The sequence below is a fragment of the Ursus americanus genome, chromosome 2, assembly GCF_024610735.1.
Source record: "Ursus americanus isolate L20-20 chromosome 2, mUrsAme1.1.p, whole genome shotgun sequence".
Lineage (NCBI taxonomy): Eukaryota > Metazoa > Chordata > Mammalia > Carnivora > Ursidae > Ursus > Ursus americanus.
The window spans coordinates 81,565,300-81,582,906 of NC_142128.1; the positions used below are offsets into that span (position 1 = coordinate 81,565,300).

Here is a 17,607-nt window from a genome sequence, read left to right on the forward strand (position 1 = left end):
TTGTTCTTCCTTCTGCCTCCCTCTCTAAGCAGTTGGGTATCTGCAGAGTAGCCACCAAACCTTTCCAGATGTGGAGAAATGGAAGAGTTTCAAAATCGGTTGCAGATGCAAGCATATACACCTTTTGCAGGTTCCAGACTAGGCGTAAATGAGATTTCAGCTCTGCTCCCCGTTCGCCAGCCTGCACTTTCTGAAAAGCATTTTGAAACGTATACATTCCGGGTTAAATAGATTCATACTCATTTCAGCATCTTTCAGAGCAGAGAAACCAAATGCTTTGCCAACAACTTAATTCACAAATATTTACGAAGCTCCTACCATGTGCCAAGCTCCCCGCGGTAGGCCTTGGCAGGAACTACAAAGGAAATAAGCGAAGTCCCAGTCCTCAAGTGCCTTAGGGTCAAGAAGGGAGTAGAAGGTAAGCAAAGATACAGAGGATAGAAGGCAGAATATGATAACTACTGATTTGGGGGTAGTATTTGTACTGCTGCTTCAATCTCTGGCTCTTAGTTTCATAAGAACGAGCACTTCCACGATGAGAGACTCTTAGGTCCAATTTGAGAGCCTTCCACTGGGTGGCTTCCTCATCCAAACCCTGCTCCCCCCAACCCCCCAGCCCCAGGAAGGAAAAGGAGAAGGAAAAGCTGAGAGCAATGAAAAGGGCCTTGAGGCCTTCCATTCTGCCCGGGCCTAGGGAGGACCAGACTTCTCCATCTTGCTCAGCGCTACAGCTGACAGGCAGGACCCCACTCCACGGAGGGGCCCACGGGGCTGGGCACCTACTCTGAACCCGCCCAAGCTGCCCCCAGCCCAGCCAGAGGAGCAGAGAGAAAGGAGAGGACAGTTCAGCTTTTACAGAACTGGTGCAGTCAGGCGGAAGGGGCCCTGGCAGGACCTGGTTCAGTCTCAGGGACTCCTGCCTTCCTTCGAGGTTAAGGTAATGGTACCCCGGCCTTGTGGTGGCCCTTTCTCAAAGACAGTCTCCATGTGATGAATGCTTCAGAAACAGTTTTAGAGAAAAGGAAAGTATAGACAGACTTGCATGTACCAAAACCATCCCAACCGTTTTGTGAGATGATTTTTTTTAATTTGATATTTTTTTCTTAAATATATATTTACAAATAAAGACGAAGGAGTCAACATCATTAAGTGGTATTCAGCCTGGGGAATGGGAGCCTGAAACGGTCCAAGGCTCCCTGCCATGGCAAGGGCCACATGGGGAAAAGATCTGAGTGCTAGGGGAGTTCCCAAAGGGACAAGAGCATTTGGCTGGGCAATCTGGAAACACTGTGGAGAGGTAGTGTCTAGCACAGTCCTTAGGCAAGAGAAGTCCCTGGAAGTGGATGTGACTCCACACAGTAGAGGGCCCCACTCATCCACAGCCTTCCCCGCAGAGCACTGTGCTTTTAAAACACTTTTTCTCAGGAGGCCAGAGTCCTTATGCGGGCTCTGAGACTGATCTGGTGTGTGTGTGTGTGTGTGTGTGTGTGTGTGTGTGTGTGTGTGTGTGTGTGTACCTGCACAGGGTAGGGAAGGAGCCCTCATTTACCCACTTAGAGCCTTTATTCATAAAACAAGGGGGCGGGTTATCAGGATTATTAAGCCCTCTGACAGCAACCCCGGGGGACCAAGGAGTGGTCCTGGGCCCTTCTCCCCTAAAGTCCAGAGCAAGGCTCCCTACTTCACTTCCAAGTTGAGATTACCTGTAAAATTTCATCCTAAGGTTTCCAAACTAGGATAAAAAAGCCTCCAGGTCTTGAGCTGGAGATCTTCGGTCCTTTCCAGGCTCCAGTGCCTGGGTTCTGTGATGGTGTAAAATGAAATAGCAGCTAGGTCCTAGGAGGAACGCCGCCAAACACAGCACTGACGTGGGTTGCGATTGTCCGTGACTCTAAATATCTTCTTTCTTTGCCTCCCTTCTAAGGATTCACTGGCTGACATAGTTTCACCTGGGCATTTCAGATGTGATCACTGACTCTCTTTCTCATCCCATCATTACACATGAGTGTCTCTTGGCAGAAGGAGCCGTGGGCTCCGTGGACGGTGGAGAACCCCTTGCCTGGTCACTGGAAGGGGTACACCCAGCTGCCGAGGGGCTGGAATGCAAGCACCTGCAGAGTCACCACGATCACTCAGGTGGTGAAGGCAGCAGAGCTGAATGCTTGCCCTCACTAGCCCCCATTCCTGCAGAGAGGTCCCGGGGCCGGCAGTGAACACAAGCAGTTGCTGACTTGCACTCTTTTGGCAAAGCCTGGACAATCTGGCTGATCGCGTTCAGTGCCTGCCATCTGCCTGAAGCATCTTCCAAATCCTCTCTTCCTTGGAAGCCCTTCGTCCTTTGCCCCCCCCATCCCGATGCCGCCCCCATTCAGGCTTCTAGGCTGTATCTACTCCTTTCTCATTCTAAATTTGGCCGTTCTGCATCTCATTTCCTGGTGGTAGGCTCAGTGAGCCACGTGCTGTGCACAATGACTTACTACATTAACTTTCCCACGATATTTCTGGCCCTTTCATATCTTCCTCTCCTTTACTGCATTATAAAGTTAATCAATTGATCATTCCCGTTATTGGGTAATTCCCCAAGGCAAAAATTATCATGGTCCTATGGAGGACAAATATCTGTTGCTAGGTGGGTCATGTCCTAGGAACCTCCTGGAGGCATGCCTGTGGGATGATGTATTCGGGGGCAGAGGATGCTTCCAGCCATACCCCTGGTCACCCACTGGATGCCCACCTCTATGTCCCTGTCTAAACCCCTTCCTGCCCCACATGTGTGAGCCAGGGTTTCACACTTACCAGACGCTGACTGGCTAGGAGTTGCTGGAGGACAGAAGCACCACATTTGTCCAGCATGCCTATGAAGGACAAGGTTTTATTATCTTCAATTAAGATATCTTTTTCTGGATGGCTACAGATAATATGGCTCACATCACCAAGTGGGCATGGGAGGCCAGTTGGCATGAGTTATAATATCGAAAGAACTAGCTGGAAGAAGAACTTATTACCCTGGAGTATGGGGAAGATACTTACAAAGGGCAGGTAAAGAGAAAGGAGAACACCGGGTCCCCTGAGCCACTTATAGTCACCCTATTCTGAAATCCATCTTGTGAGTCGGACGATGGTGGCCTGTAAGTCCCTGTGAAAACTTCCCATAGTTATTTTTTATCAGCATCTGGACAAGATTCAGCAATTCCATCTGTCTTGACAATGGAGTACCTCCAGGGACACCTCTTTTTTTGGGGTATCCAATGAGACCAATACATCCACCTCCTGTCAACGATAAGCTGGGAAATACTTTGGGACGTGGAGCAATCCTCACTTACCGAGGGCTCGCACGACACCAGCACGAGTGACAATCTGGACTCACAAAGAGGACAAACGGTCTTTGCTTTACTAAAGGATTTATGTTAAGATTTCTTTCAGTTAAAAGCTCCTCTTACACATCAAAGATGAGACTCAATTGGTCCACTTTTAGTTAATGCAGACTTTTCACCTATAATCTTATTATTTTAGAAAATTCTATAGCATGCTATGGGTAACTCCTGGACACAATGTGCCTTTCCCACTGGAGTTATCTTGAATGGTGGAATTTTCCAGAGCTGCGGTGGGCCTTGGGAAGACATCTGGGTCACAGTTATGATTCTAGACTCTCTGTCTAAGAATATCGGCTTTGGAGGCAGGTGACTAGAGTTTGAATGTCAACCCTCCCACTCATTAGCTGAATTAGACATCTGAATTGCACTGGTTGCAGGTAACAGAAACCCACTCAAACTGTCTTAGAAACACAGAGGGAAGCCATTTGAAAGGCAGGAATCAGGGCAGGATGAGGACCTCAGGAATTAAAACTAAGATGCAAAAGAAGGGGGGATGTGGCAGCCAGCCTAAAGCTCAGAGATACCCTCAGCCCTTTACCATTCCAAAAGAATGGGCTTCTGGGAATCTCCCAGCTCTGGTTACAAACACTTTTTTCCACAGGAGAACTGTGGTTGGTCTGAACTGGATCACGGGCCACCCCTCGGACTCATTGCTGTGACCGTCAGGAAGCGTGTCTAAGGTCGGCTGCGGGCAACAGAGTCCTGGTCAGAAGTAAGTGACGCACTCAATGTGATTTAGCTGAGGAGAATTCAATCACGGGATTATTCGCAGAGGGACCATCAGGACTGAGGACACCGGAAGTCAAGTATGTGCAACAGAGGGAAGCCATACATCCCCAATCTGAAGGGGCAAGCGAAGGCCGGTGCCCTGGGAGAAGCGCCTTCTAGCAAGTCCTGTGCCTCTGGACAGACACAGTCGCTGGCGGACTGCAGTGAGGTGCGTGGAGAATGGGTGCTGAGAACCCCAAGCTTTCTCTCCTCTGGCTCTCTGACATCTGCCCAGGATGTTCCTCTGAGCGGGCGGCCAGACCCGCCCAGGCCAGGGAGCTCTGGAGGCGCCGTCTGAGGAGCACAGCCTTCCAGGGCACAAGGCAGAGAATAGACTGGGTCTGGGGGCTAGCAGCGAGACAGCAACCAGTGCACGCTGGGCCGTGTCTGGGTTCCAGGGTTAAGATTGGTACTTCTCAACAGAAGTGCGCATTGGAGTCAGGAGAACTGATTTTCCAAAGCATGTCATGTGTTTGTAAGAGCAGGGGCTCCTATTATCAGAAAAAAGGGGAGCTCGTAGATGCGAAGCCGGCAAAGCAATAATCTTGAGTAAAACAGACAGTTGGGAGGACGCCTGCCTGCATCACAGACATTGGTGCGAGAAATGTGCATGAAAGCACTTTGTACAGGTAGTTCTCTGCTTACACACTATATCTCATTATTGTCGCCGGACTGAAGAAGGTCTGACAGCTTAGGATCTGGCTGAAATCTACGGCCAAACTGGGGTCGTACTGGACGCTTAGTCCCTGAGACATTGTAGGCCAAGACTAGACAGGTATGAAGAGGGGCCCTGGGAGTCTCCACTCCCAGATCTTCGTGAGTGGCATAGTCTTTGACTGCAAACAAGGAGAACCCTTGGTTGCCTGACCTCCTGCTCTCAGGGAAGGGAGGGAAACTGGGGGGACGGTAGGAAAACTGGAACAAAGTTGCCATTAGTTGGGATTTGAGGGTTGATACTAATCCTGTTGATTCTCTCTGGGGTGAGGAGCTCTTTGAAAGAAAGAGACACCTGGACTCCTGGGTTGTATAGGAAGCATGGGTTCCGTGTATCTGCTCCCCCTCCAAGCCTCCTCTCTACCGACCGGGAGTGTCCTAATAGGCTCTCAACCGTTTGGTCAAAACCCATTCCTAGAAAAGTATCTGGGAACGATTTCTTCCGGGCCCTGTCAAAAAGCAGTATCTCTCCTTGTGGCGTTTATGTTTTATTTTTCATGTTGGGAAGCCTTTTTGTCCTACTAAATTTCATGCCTCAGGAAAAATGGAAGGAAGGCACTGTTGAGGTAAGGCCCTTCCCTGTGTCCGAGGGCCAGACAGTAAGGGGGGCGGTGGTGAAAATGTGACGCCGACAGACGAACAGGAGGCAGTCCTTCCAGGATGCCGTCAGCCTCCGTCTGGATCACATCTGCATGGGACCCAAATCAGTGGGAATATTAAGGACAGCACCATCTGGAAAATTAGCAGAGTAGTCAAGAGGAAGCGAGGCCCCAGATGGACAGTTTTTTGTTGTCACTACTGGAGCCCCTTTGTGATAGGAATTTCTGGAGTTCCTTCAAGGGCATAACCACGACGTGATCTGTTGGTTACATACGTTTGCTTCTGATGACAGTCACTGTTTCAGTCCATTTGGCTGTATAAGAAAACACCAGAGGCTGGGGGACTTACAAACAATAGAAATGTATTTCTCACAGTTCTGGAGACTGCAAGTCTGAGATCAGGGTGTCAGTAGGGTTGGAAGGAGGCCCTGTTCTCAGTTGCAGACTGTGGGCTTCTCGTGGTATCCTCACATGTTAGAATTGGGCCAGGGATCTCTCAGAGCCTCTTCTATAAAGGCCCTAATCCCATTTATGAGGGTTCCACTGGCATGACTTATGCACGTCCCAAAAGCCCCACCTACTAATACCACCACCCTTGCTGTCAGGGTTTCAACATGTGAATCTGGGAGCGACACAAACATTCAGACCATAGCAATCACGCAAGTGCCAGCCCAAGGACACAAGACGGTTCAGAGCCAAAACAGAGCCGAGGTGGCTGGGATATCTCTTTGCATTAGCAAGGAACTGAGAAAAAAGGAAGCCTGACTTCTAATCTCTAGGCTTTTGCTGAATTACTCATCACAGTCACACATTTTGTAACTCAGTTTTCCTTTTCTGTGACTCATAAAAGTATTTCAAAGGTTAACAGTAAATGATCCTGACACACTTTCCAAACACTCAAAACTATGAGGCTTTTCCCCCCCTTAGAGGACAGAACATGGCTCAACTCCACATGCGTCATTCCCCAGCACGCTGCCCTGGTAGGAGATACACGATAAATATGCCTGTTGTTGACGGACCTGGGCTCCGGGTCATTTTTGGTTTTAGATGTTTCCTGCAATAAAAAAAATAAATTGGGGGACCCAGTGGCCAAGTTCTGGTATTGTATGCTCTGTACCTATAATACTTGTGCTTAACTTTATTTCTTTTTCCTGGAGCCCCCACGGGTCAGAGCAAATCACAACTTTTCCAAGGATTACAACTCCATTCTGCAGAATTCATGGCTTTTACTACCCCCATCCCCACCCCCCAGAAATCTGCATGATTTGGTTGAAAAACAGGGAAGAAATTGTCCAAGAAATAGTGTAGGGAGACATTCTTCCCAAAGGGGATGGAACCTATGTGCCATGGGTATCGGTTGACCTGGACCCTCAGAGTGGTGACCCCTGCCCATGCAGACTGTGGCCTCTATGTGGATCTTTGGGTCCCCCAGGGTAAGGACGGGTTGTGGCTGTCTGGGGAGTGAGAGGAAGGGAAAGGGCAGAGCAGGAAGCACTGTGTGCTTTTTTTTTTTTTTTTAATTTTATTTATTTATTTATTTAACTGAGAGCTTGAGAAAGCACAAGCAGGGGGAGCAGTAGGAGAGGGAGGAGCAGACTCCCCACCAAGCCCCATGCGGGACTCAATCCCAGGACCCTGGGATCATGACCTGAGCCAAAGACAGATGCCTAACCATCTGAGCCACGCAGGTGCCCCATGGTGTGCTTTTTTTAAATCAGTGGTTCTCTCACTCTTTGGCCTTAAAGCTCCTTTATTCTTAACATTCTTATTCTTAATTATTGAGGACACCAAAGAGCTTTTGTTTCTGTGGGTTCTATCTATTGCTATTTACTGTATTACAAATTAAAAATTTAAAAGATGTTTAAGTACAAGAAAACGCAAGCACGTATCTATTAGCCATCAGAGAGACAATGTCATCATGTGTCATGTAGCCTCCAGAAAACTCCAATGGGCACAAGTGAGAGATGGAGAATAAAAAAGGGGGGGGGGGAATCATGACTTAGACCTCATGGACTCCCTGAGAGGGTCTTGAGGCGCCTGGGGCATTCAGATCACACTTTGAGAATGGCTGTTCCTCTGTTTTCATTGATCACCCTACCCGGAGTTATGAAGTGAGAAGTGACCGTAAGACAAGTAGCGCTGGGCTTCCTGCTGATTACAGGGACTAAAGTCCCCAAAAGTTGACGGAGAAGGAGAGGAGGGCTTGTGGAGTTTTCCTCACTTGCTGGCTTTCAGAACCAGAAAGGATCCCAAGGAGGGTCCACTGTGGGAGGGGCTGGAGTTGGCGTCCAGTGTGGGGGGCAGAAGTCCCCGTGAGGCAGGTGGAGGGGGGCAGGCTGTCACTCCTGCAGCTCCACACGGTCTCATTTTCTGCACCGGCCACTCCAAGCTCCATTTACAAAGGGGCTGGGCCTCACTTTGGGATCACAGGAGGACTGTGAACACCGCTCCCCCCTTTGAGGAAGCACACACCATGGATAGTGCTTGCAAGGAGAGCGGTGTGTTTCACAGGTGATGCTGGGTGCCTGACCACAACAAAGCCCAACTCCCATCCAGGAGAACCATCTGCGTAGAAGTTGAATCACAGAAGGTATGGCGGTCTTGATTTGTCTTTTTCCAAACTATATCTTTATTATGAACTAATTTCAACTTTTGAGGGAATTCTGTCCTTGGTTTCAAGACTTTAGTGTTTTCCCATTTTGACACTTGTCTCCCCAATCATGGGAAAGTTTTTTCTTCCCAAATTCATCTCTCAACACATGAAATGTTGGACAGTAGATGCCTTTGGAAAATGGGATTCAGGGGAAGGAAAAGGGGAAGGAGAAATGGGAGATATATAGGTTCTTGATACTTTGGGGAAAAATTAATTCATTCAATAACTATGTATTTAATACCTACTATGTTCTAGGCACTGTGCTAGATTCCGGAATACAGCAGTGCAGAGGACAGACATGATTCCTGCTGTCAGAGAGTTTACAGGCTGCCCTTGTAACGTCATTCCCCTGCCTCTGGCTTCTTTAGGCGCACCAACTGATCACGGATGAGGTCTGGATTATGGGTTTGAACCCACTGTGGGCTAGGAGTTCGGCTCTGCTTCATAACCACAGACTTCAATCTCAATTCAGGTGATACTGTGCAAAGCATATTATTAGATCAAAGTAAAACCAGCCCCTTTACTAGAAAATCAACTCAGGAGTTAGTGAGTCATTGATGTTTTCTTTATAAAGTAGAGCACTGATCCCAACCCAATAAGAAATAGCTGCTGAAGCAAAAAACCACAAAAAACAAAACAAAAAAACAACGACACACCCCTTTCAAGAATGCTACATACTGTGAGTTCCTTCTTAGCTCGTGGAGTTTGTGAATTTGAGTTAAAATTTGTCAAGTACTAAGAGAATCTTGACAAAGCAGGCTAAAAATGTCAATGCTGGCTTCTCAGATTTTGCTGAACATTGCATAATTTGTGTTTGAGCTATAAGGGAACTTGCATCTCTCTAAAAACTTTTCCTTTCGAAGCAAAATGGAATCATCAACTTTTTTACATCAGATCAATGCTTGGAGATAGCTCTTTTCCCGTGGTTTTTCCTCTAGGAACCTTGGTCCCCTTGTCCCCTCTGGACTCAAATGCAGGGCTCAAAATTCTTGACCACATCCCTGATACATGCAGATATCATAGGTTTGAGCATTTGTGGCAGAAAGAGAGGGAATCATGAACTTTTTGTGACATTGGGGAATCTCAGAGCTGGAAGGAACCTTGGGCAGGAAATGTCCTCTACGCTGCCTGCGCGGGAGCACTGCCAGAGTGGGCAGGTCACTGCAGCCTAACACGTTCTTTCTCTTCTCTCACGAGAGTGTTTATTATGTAAGAGCTTTGAGCATCACAGGTGCCTTTGCTGTGACCCTACGGACAGGGCTGGATCAGCCCATGAGATTAGCCAGTGAGTTTCTACAATGGCCTGTGAATGGCTGGATCATTTTACACATTTCCTGGCCTGCGAGAAAGTGAAAGTGCCCTGTTCTTATGGCAAATCTGCCGGCTAGCTTGGAATCTTGGAAGTATGCCTGGTCGGATCTGTGGAAGTGAGCTCATTCTTTCTGATGTTTGTGGGAAAGTAAGAACACTAATTATCAGACGTTTTACCACCTTTGGTGGCCCGGAAGTGACCTGGACCCAACTGCAATCTTTAATGCAAAAATAAGAATATGTCTCAGTCTCAGACGGGCGTTCAGTTCTTCCTCTACCAGCGTCTCATAGGTGGGCCCAACTCACCTTTATGCATACGCTTATTCTCCATATATATGCACTGGGAATAAAGAAAAACCCCACAGGGAGAATGAACATCCCTTCAATCCTCCTTACGCCCCTAAAATCCTCACCACCGTTTACCTCTTGTCCTGCTGAATCGTCCTAGGAGAGACATCAGTTACTTTCATCAGCCCCACTCCTCTGACCCTGCCTGACCACACACCTCAGCCCAGACGCTTGCTTCAGTGGCCCCAGCTTTGACAACTGACTTTGACAACCTGCACCTCAGGCTTGATCTTGCCCCTCCCTTGACCATGACATTTGCCCTCTGGCTTTACTATCACAACCACAGGTAAAAACAGTCTCAGTGTGCCAGGCCCTAAAGAACCCACCTGCCAAGCCTACTTCTTGCTTCACCGTCCCCACCTGCTTCCACAGATGAAGCTCCTACTGGACGTCTCTCACTTCTGGTGTCAGCTAAGTTCCAGAGGAGCACAGTCATCCCTGCTCATCTTGCTTTTAGGGTTTCCATGGGCAAGTCTGATGCCATCTTTTAAGCAGTGTTGCACTGTGAAGAGGGCAGCTTTATGTGGGGAATGGTTTCTCACCATGAAAATAGTGAGGACTTCATATATTTCTGGATGGACACTGACAGTGAGACGGGTGATACGTCTATGTAAATGTCGTGTCTCTCCAGCCGCGCGGTGTGCTTCTCAGAGGCATGAATGATCAAAGCGCCTTAGTGCTCCCAGGGCTTTATCCGACGCTTAACACGAAACGAAAATGTCCAAATGGATGAAGAGGAGGAGGCAGAGGTGAGGTCAAGGATGTGGTGATAAGACCTTCTGTAACACGCTTGCTGCATTTCTGCTTCCCCTGTGGGGATTTTATTATTTAAGAGTTACATTCATGGGGCGCCTGGGTAGCGCAGTCGTTAGGCGTCTGCCTTCGGCTCAGGGCATGATCCCGGCGTTGCGGGATCGAGTCCCACATCGGGCTCCTCGGCTGGGAGCCTGCTTCTTCCTCTCCCTCTCCCCTGCTGTGTTCCCTCTCTCGCTGGCTGTCTCTCTGTCACATAAATAAATAAAATCTTAAAAAAAAAAGTGTTACATTCATGTAATATACAGGGGTGCTTTGAAACAATACCCAACATGTTGTAACCTTCGTTTTACTAGTGGCTCAAAATTTCATTATTCTTAATAATCTTAGACCTTAATGGCTTTATGAACTCATGTTTGCTGATGACAGATGCTCGGGGGCTGGAATCTATGACATATTTGATAACATAATCTAAGTCTCAAACCCAACAAACCGAGCTGTCATCAGAGTCAGGCTTTGACTCTGGGCTGTCTTTACTTGGTATGTGGTCAAGAACACTGGATGAGAAATCTGTTCAACTCCATCCCTCCCTCCTCTTTCTCATCCTTCCTCCTCCTTTCCCACCCTCTCCTCCTCCTCCCTCCTCTTCACCCTATTTCTTCCTCTTCAACTGTGCTCCATTTATTATCTGTTTTCTTTTTAAGCACATACAGACCAAGACGTAGCTTGTTTCCATGGCAGTGTAACAGGCAGGGAAGGAAAGCAGTTTGGAGAGCAGTGTGAGGGTCAGGCGAGGTCTTCCCGGGCTGGACTGCTCTGCCCCAGGGGTCCTGAGCTGTCCCATCAGATGGCTGGCCTCCCTCCTTTGCCTCTCTCTTCTTGCTCCCACTGTTTCTGAGACCTTCTGAGCCCTCCCTTATCTCTGAGGAACTGCTTGGTTTTTACTCTTCTATTTTTGGCCCAAGACTGTTTTTTTGCAGTTGTGGCCATGAAGAATAGTCATCCGCTAGGGAGGCCAGTGATCACTTTCTGGCAGGGCCCCTCAGCAGGGTCCCTCAGCAGGGTCACACCGGATTTTGCTTCCATCTGGGGTCTTTGTCTTACATGTGCAGGTCAGGTGGCCCCACGCACTGATCAGATGAGAGCATAAACTCCAGGGCCAATGGATTAATTTACGGTGAGAAACACGATTGCCAAGTAGGTCAGATATGTGTCTCAGCTGGTCAGCACATTTTCTGGCAGCAGAGTCTACGTGAGAACAGCTAATCAGGGTCACAAGAGTGCTTGGTGGCCCCAGAATCGGTGCAAGGGGACACGTTCTTGCTCTTTAGCTCCTCCTTTCACACACAGTTTATTAGTTCACAGAGCTTTCTCCCGGGATGAGAGGGCACTTGCCCCAAGACTCAGGCAGCAGGCAGTGGCACTAGAAGGAAGCCCAAGTCTCCCAGCCCAGGTGTTTTCTACTTGACTGAGGAAGAGTCCCTCACCACCCTTTCTGACATGCCTTCACTACCTCTCTTTCTTTGGACACTTGCCATCTTTTAGCCTTTTATCTCTCTGGGACATCTCTGGATCTCCCTTTCCCACTGGGCTGCCTTTCTCCAATGTCCTTCTGGCTTCTGGTTGCCCAAACCCCACAGGCTGTGTAACAAATCCCAACTCTAGTGGCTTCAAACAGCAACAATCATTTTATTATCTATTATCGTCTGTGTGACGATAGGCCATTCTAGCTTGGGGTTGTAGTCAAATACTGGCTAGAGTTGCTCCCGGTAGATTCAGGGACTCTCCATGTGGCCTCTCTGTGTAGATTAGATTGGGCTTCCTCCCAGCATGGCGGCCTCAGGGCAGTGAGACTGCTTCGTGGAGGCTAGCCTCCCTCAGCGAGTATCCCAAGAGATCAAGGTAGAGGTGCATAGTATTTCTATGACCTAGCCTTGGAAGTCACATAGTGTGACTTTTGCCATTCTCTAAGTCAAGCAAGTCACAAAATTCTGCTCAGTTTCAAGGGGAGGGGACATAGACCCCAACATTCAATAGGAAGATTGTCAAAGTCACGTAGGAAGAACATCTGGATAGGAGATACTGTGGTCACCTTTGGCAAGATAAACGTGTCGTAACTGGCATGCCCCACCATCTTCTGTTTTGGTTTCTTAGGGTTGACATGACATTGTAAGGCAAACCGGGTGCCTTCTAAAACAACAGAAATTTGTTCAAAATCAAAGTGTTGACAAGGCCATGCTCCTTCCCATGGACATAAGTGGAGACACTCAGAGCATGGGGACCTCTGCTGAGGAGGACCCCCCTACACACACACACCACCATCACCACCAAACTGTGGCTCCGGGGGAACTCACCAAAGCTTTCACTGTGACCTCCTTCTCCAACAAGTTTCCTTCTTGCTTCCCTACAGTTGGCTTGGCTGAGTTAAAAAAAAAAACAAAAACAAAAACAAAAAAAAAAAACCCAGCAAATACAGCCACTTACATGAATGACTTATCACAGAGCAAGATAAATACCATTCAGGTCATCAAATTGTATCTTTGTTGTATATCTTGTTTGATAAACTCTGTAAACTCAGCAAAGCCTGCCCATGTATTCTATTTCTGGCTCATAAACCAACTGAGGACACGAGCAGGGCTACAGCTAACCCATACGGGACATTTGTGAAAATTAGAAAACTGTTCTTTTTCTCTGGTAGACACTGACCCAGGCCGGGTCATGGCTTAGCCCAGCAGAACATAGAGTGGATTTCTACCCTGTTTGCCCTCGGTGGGATATTCTTGTCAGGGCTCAACCTTACATGGCAGCTCTGGTCATACCATTAGAAAATAGATAGAAATTGGCTATAGACTAATATGAATGAATTGATTTGGAAGGGAAGAGCGATGGTAGAAAAAAATAGGTTAATTCATTCAGAACGGTAGAACAAGAAGCCCTGTTTGTATACCCGAAGAGCTAAAATTATCTAAAAGGTTTTACATAATCCTATCATGAAGTTTATTTATGGCAATCTATTTTTAAAATTTTATGTCATATCACACAGTCTGTTTGCACAATGCCTTGTATGCATTAGCGACTCAGTAAATACTTCTAGAATGAACCAGTACAGTATTTTAATTAGCTCGTCCTCATGTACTGGCACAAAAGAATAGTGTCATCTTACAACTGAAGTCATAGAGGCGAAATATCCCACCCAAGATGGTGTGACATTCCAGGGGCCCAGAATGAACACTCCGAAGGCTTGTTGGAGTTCTTCAAAGGTTTTAGCAGCATTAACATTCTTTATTTAATACTTCATCTTGTTATTGCCTTGTCTGTGACATGAGTGATCCCAAACATTCCAACTACACTCCTCCCCACATGTTTCAGGGACAAAAACAGAATTCAGAGGTTCTCACACGAGGCACGGTTTTTCTTGGAGGCTCTGGCAAGAGGCGCCGAGAAATGAATTCCCAGCCATCTTGGGGGCCCAAATATCTGAAACCTAATATATGTCTTTTATTCTTAAGGCCAGTAGAGTTGTTACATAATCTGAATTTTCCTTTCTATTGTTATGTGGGTATTTAGTTATAGAAAGTTCTTGCGATACAAATTTCATCAATTTATGTCAATGACCTAGGAAGTGTGTGAAACTGCTCTTTCTGAGCAGAACTGATCACGTATAATTTTTCCCTCTCCCCTTTCCTCCCTTCAGAGGTAGCTGAACCCAGCAGGAACTTCTTCATTTGTCCTTGGCGGGGGTGGGGTGTGAGAGAATGTTTGAGACCAGAAGGTTCTGAGTCGGTTGGAGCTGGACAGTTGGAGCTGAACGGCGGCAGAGTGGCAGCTGGAGAGCTGGGTTGGCCCGGAGCCCTGGCAAGCCCAGCCCGGGTCTGAGGCAAGTACCATGGCAGCAGCCAGACCTCTGAAGGAGCAAAACAGGGGCCAGAGAGTGGGAACAACCGAGGAGAAAAACAGCTTCTGAGCAAACAGCTTCTCAAATGGAAAATACATTCAGGGAACGGGAGGCTACAGAAGAAATGGGAAGCCACCCGAATAGAAAGGAAGTGAAACCAAGAGAGAAATGAGACATTCACCCCAAACTAAGGCAGTCTTTGCTTTTTTTCCCTTTTGAGGTATCAGTAGGGATTCTGAGGTGAATCTGTTTATCTGAACTCAGTGAAAGCTCTATTTTTTTCTGAGCAACACGACAGTGGCATAAATAGGGAATTCTGGGAATACATGGAGAAGATGCGAACTCTAAAAGCTGACAATCCTGGGGAAATTTGAAAGGTTGAAGTGATAAAAAGTAAAACATTTGGGAGTCCCATCAGCTGCTAAAACACACCCCCTTGATGCACTTTAAAAGACCTAAAAGACCTAAAAGCATGTACTCTTCATATTACTCATAAAATGCTACTAATACATGGTCTGTGCATTACACACAACAGGAAGTTGCCAAACCAGATGTAACCCCCAGAGGCTGAGTACTTGGGCGACCCTCCACCTTACTTTTAAAAGACTGAATTAGTCATCGATTCCTGAGGATCAAGGAGGGTTGAAGACGAAGGCAAGCTACTCTAACCCAATGTCGGCCCTTGCAACTGAAATTGAGATCAAATTCCAAAGTTCTGTAAACTTACCCAGCTTCACAGACTTGGAATCACTCCACAGATGACTTGTTTATAGCCCCCATGATGAAATTTCCAAGGATTGTCCCCTGCCAAAAGGAATTAGCAGTTTATCTGTGTGGCATGGTAGACACCATATTTTCATTAAAGCCACCAATTTTATTAACTCCAATTTCTAACTAATAATCTGCCACAGATATTGACATTCAAATTAAATTCTTATGGCCTTCATAAGTTAATCAGCTAATCATTGAATGTATGTCCTATGAGGCCTGAGACTCCAGTGCCCGGCACATGGTAGGCACTCAATATCTATGCGTATTGACTAAGCGAATCTCCGTAATGCCTACTCGGAGCCAGACTACATAAGGCAATGGAGCCCAATGACATTTTGAAAATTAGCGAGTATAGAAATGGCTCAGACATACCCTTATAAGCAAATCAAGCTCACATAAAAGAAAATGATTTTGGAGAATGTAATCTAGAACGTATTTCTATAACATAGACCCTGGATTTTATGTGAATAGAAGAAATACAACCCTGACAGTGACCTTTGGTGGTCATGCTGAAAAACACAGGTTGGATAAAACTTCAGCGTGAAATAGGAGGGCCTGCATAAATATTCCATTAATGAAGGGGAGGAGGGAGAGAGGGAAGGATCGGAAGAGCAGAGAGCTGTCTGCCTCCCCGAAGCAGCTGGGCTGGGCTTCCAGGGCCAACAGGCAGTTGTGAGGGTGACATCTAGGACCTCAGAGATGTCTGGTGACACAGAGTAAGTTCTAATCTGCTAGTTTCCTTTTGCCTTCCCCACTCCCCAACTGGCCAATCCTCAGAATTAACTCCCTGTCTAAACTCCTAAATGATTTTGGCTCTGCCGCTCCACTGACACTTGCTACCCTGTGTTGGTATTTATGTGTTCCTACACAGCATATCACTCCAGCTAGACCCTCTGGCTAGATTCTGGCTTAAGCCCTTAAGAACACAGTTTGCTTATTTGGAGAAAAAAAAATAAAAGAACACAGTTTGAATTCCATCTCCTTCACTTAAAATCAGGGTGATTTTAAATTTTTTAACTTCTCTGAGCTTCACTTTTATTAAAAGAAAAACAAAAATTAAAACAAAACAGGGCTAGTAGGGGTGCCTGGGTGTGTCTGTCGGTTGAGCAGCCAGCTCTTGGTTTCCGCTCAGGTCACGATCTCAGGGTCATGGGATCAAGCCCCAAGTTGGCTCAGCACTCGGCACGGAGTCTGCTTGAGATTTTCTCTCTCCCTCTCCCTCTCCCCCTCCCCTTGCTCCTGCTCTCTCTCTAAAATAGAGTAAATAAAATCTTAAAACAAATAGGGGGACACCTGGGTGGCTCAGTCAGTTAAGCGTCTGCCTTTGGCTTAGGTCATGATCTTGGGGTCCCGAGATTGAGCCCTGTGTGGGGCTCCCTGCTCAGTGGGGAGTCTGCTCTGTGCTCTCCCTCTGCCCCTCCTCCTGCTCATGTGCTCTCTCTCTGTCAAATAAATAAAATCTTTAAAAAGTAAAACAACCCAGGGCTTGTAAATGCCCGTGTCCCAGTGTTGCCATAGGAAGTGAATGGGATGCGTGTGTGAAGGTGCGGTGCAGAGGGCGTGGCACGTGCGGCATCCCTCTTCGTCAAAGGACACCTCCTCCAGCCCCACGTAATCAGAGCGACCATTTATTGAGTGCTAACTGTGAACGTTCTCTGTGCGTCATAGCAGCTTTGGCAGCAGGTGTTATGCCCATTTTGTTGATGAGTTATGTTACTTCACAAGGTCACAGTGACCAAGTGGCAAAGGCATGATCAAAACCGAGTCCTTCTCCACATACAGCTTGCGCTCCTTTCCATACACCACTCTATCTGCACACACTGGGCACTCAAGCAATGCGTGATGAAAATGGTAAGGTGTCATCTACTCAAAGCCATGTTCTATAATGAACCCTGGGAAAAACCAAAAACACCTTTACAATGAATCAAAAATTAATAAACTCCCTTATCAATTTGTGAAAGCGTGAATCTTTTTGCTTAGCTTTTGATAATGTGACTTAAATGCTGAATGAGGCCCACAGGACCAAATGAAGCACACAGGGGGTTCTTAAACATTTCGTGGAAATATCAGTGAAGGCCATGGATAACATTCATTACTTGCCAATGCATGGCAGATGGGAACAGCTGAGGCACAGAGGGAAAATGAAAAGCTCTTTAGCTTGCAAACAAACTCACCCAAGGTAGGTTCAGTGATGCATAGAATTTTAGTTTCGGAGGATGATATAGTGAAATTCTTTCATTTTACAGATGAGAACGTTGAGGCTTGGAGGGAGTAAAATGATTTGCCAAAAGAAACTCTGAGACCAATTATAAACTTCATGTGTTTATGTAAATGTGTTCAACGTCATTAGTCATTAGAGAAATGCAAATTGAAACCACAGTGAGCTATCTCTACATACCTACAAGAGCAGCTAAAATAAAA

The 17,607-nt window shown here is 46.9% G+C and overlaps 1 protein-coding gene across 1 annotated transcript; it reads left to right on the forward strand.

Moving 5' to 3' along the window:
* Positions 1-319: 319 nt before the first annotated feature.
* Positions 320-4,053, forward strand: LOC123801374 (major histocompatibility complex class I-related protein 1). Its single transcript, XM_087866047.1, is given in 6 exon segments — positions 320-338; positions 1,963-2,002; positions 2,004-2,101; positions 2,104-2,136; positions 2,783-3,039; positions 3,976-4,053. Coding segments are annotated over 6 exon segments (525 nt in total).
* Positions 4,054-17,607: the final 13,554 nt, after the last annotated feature.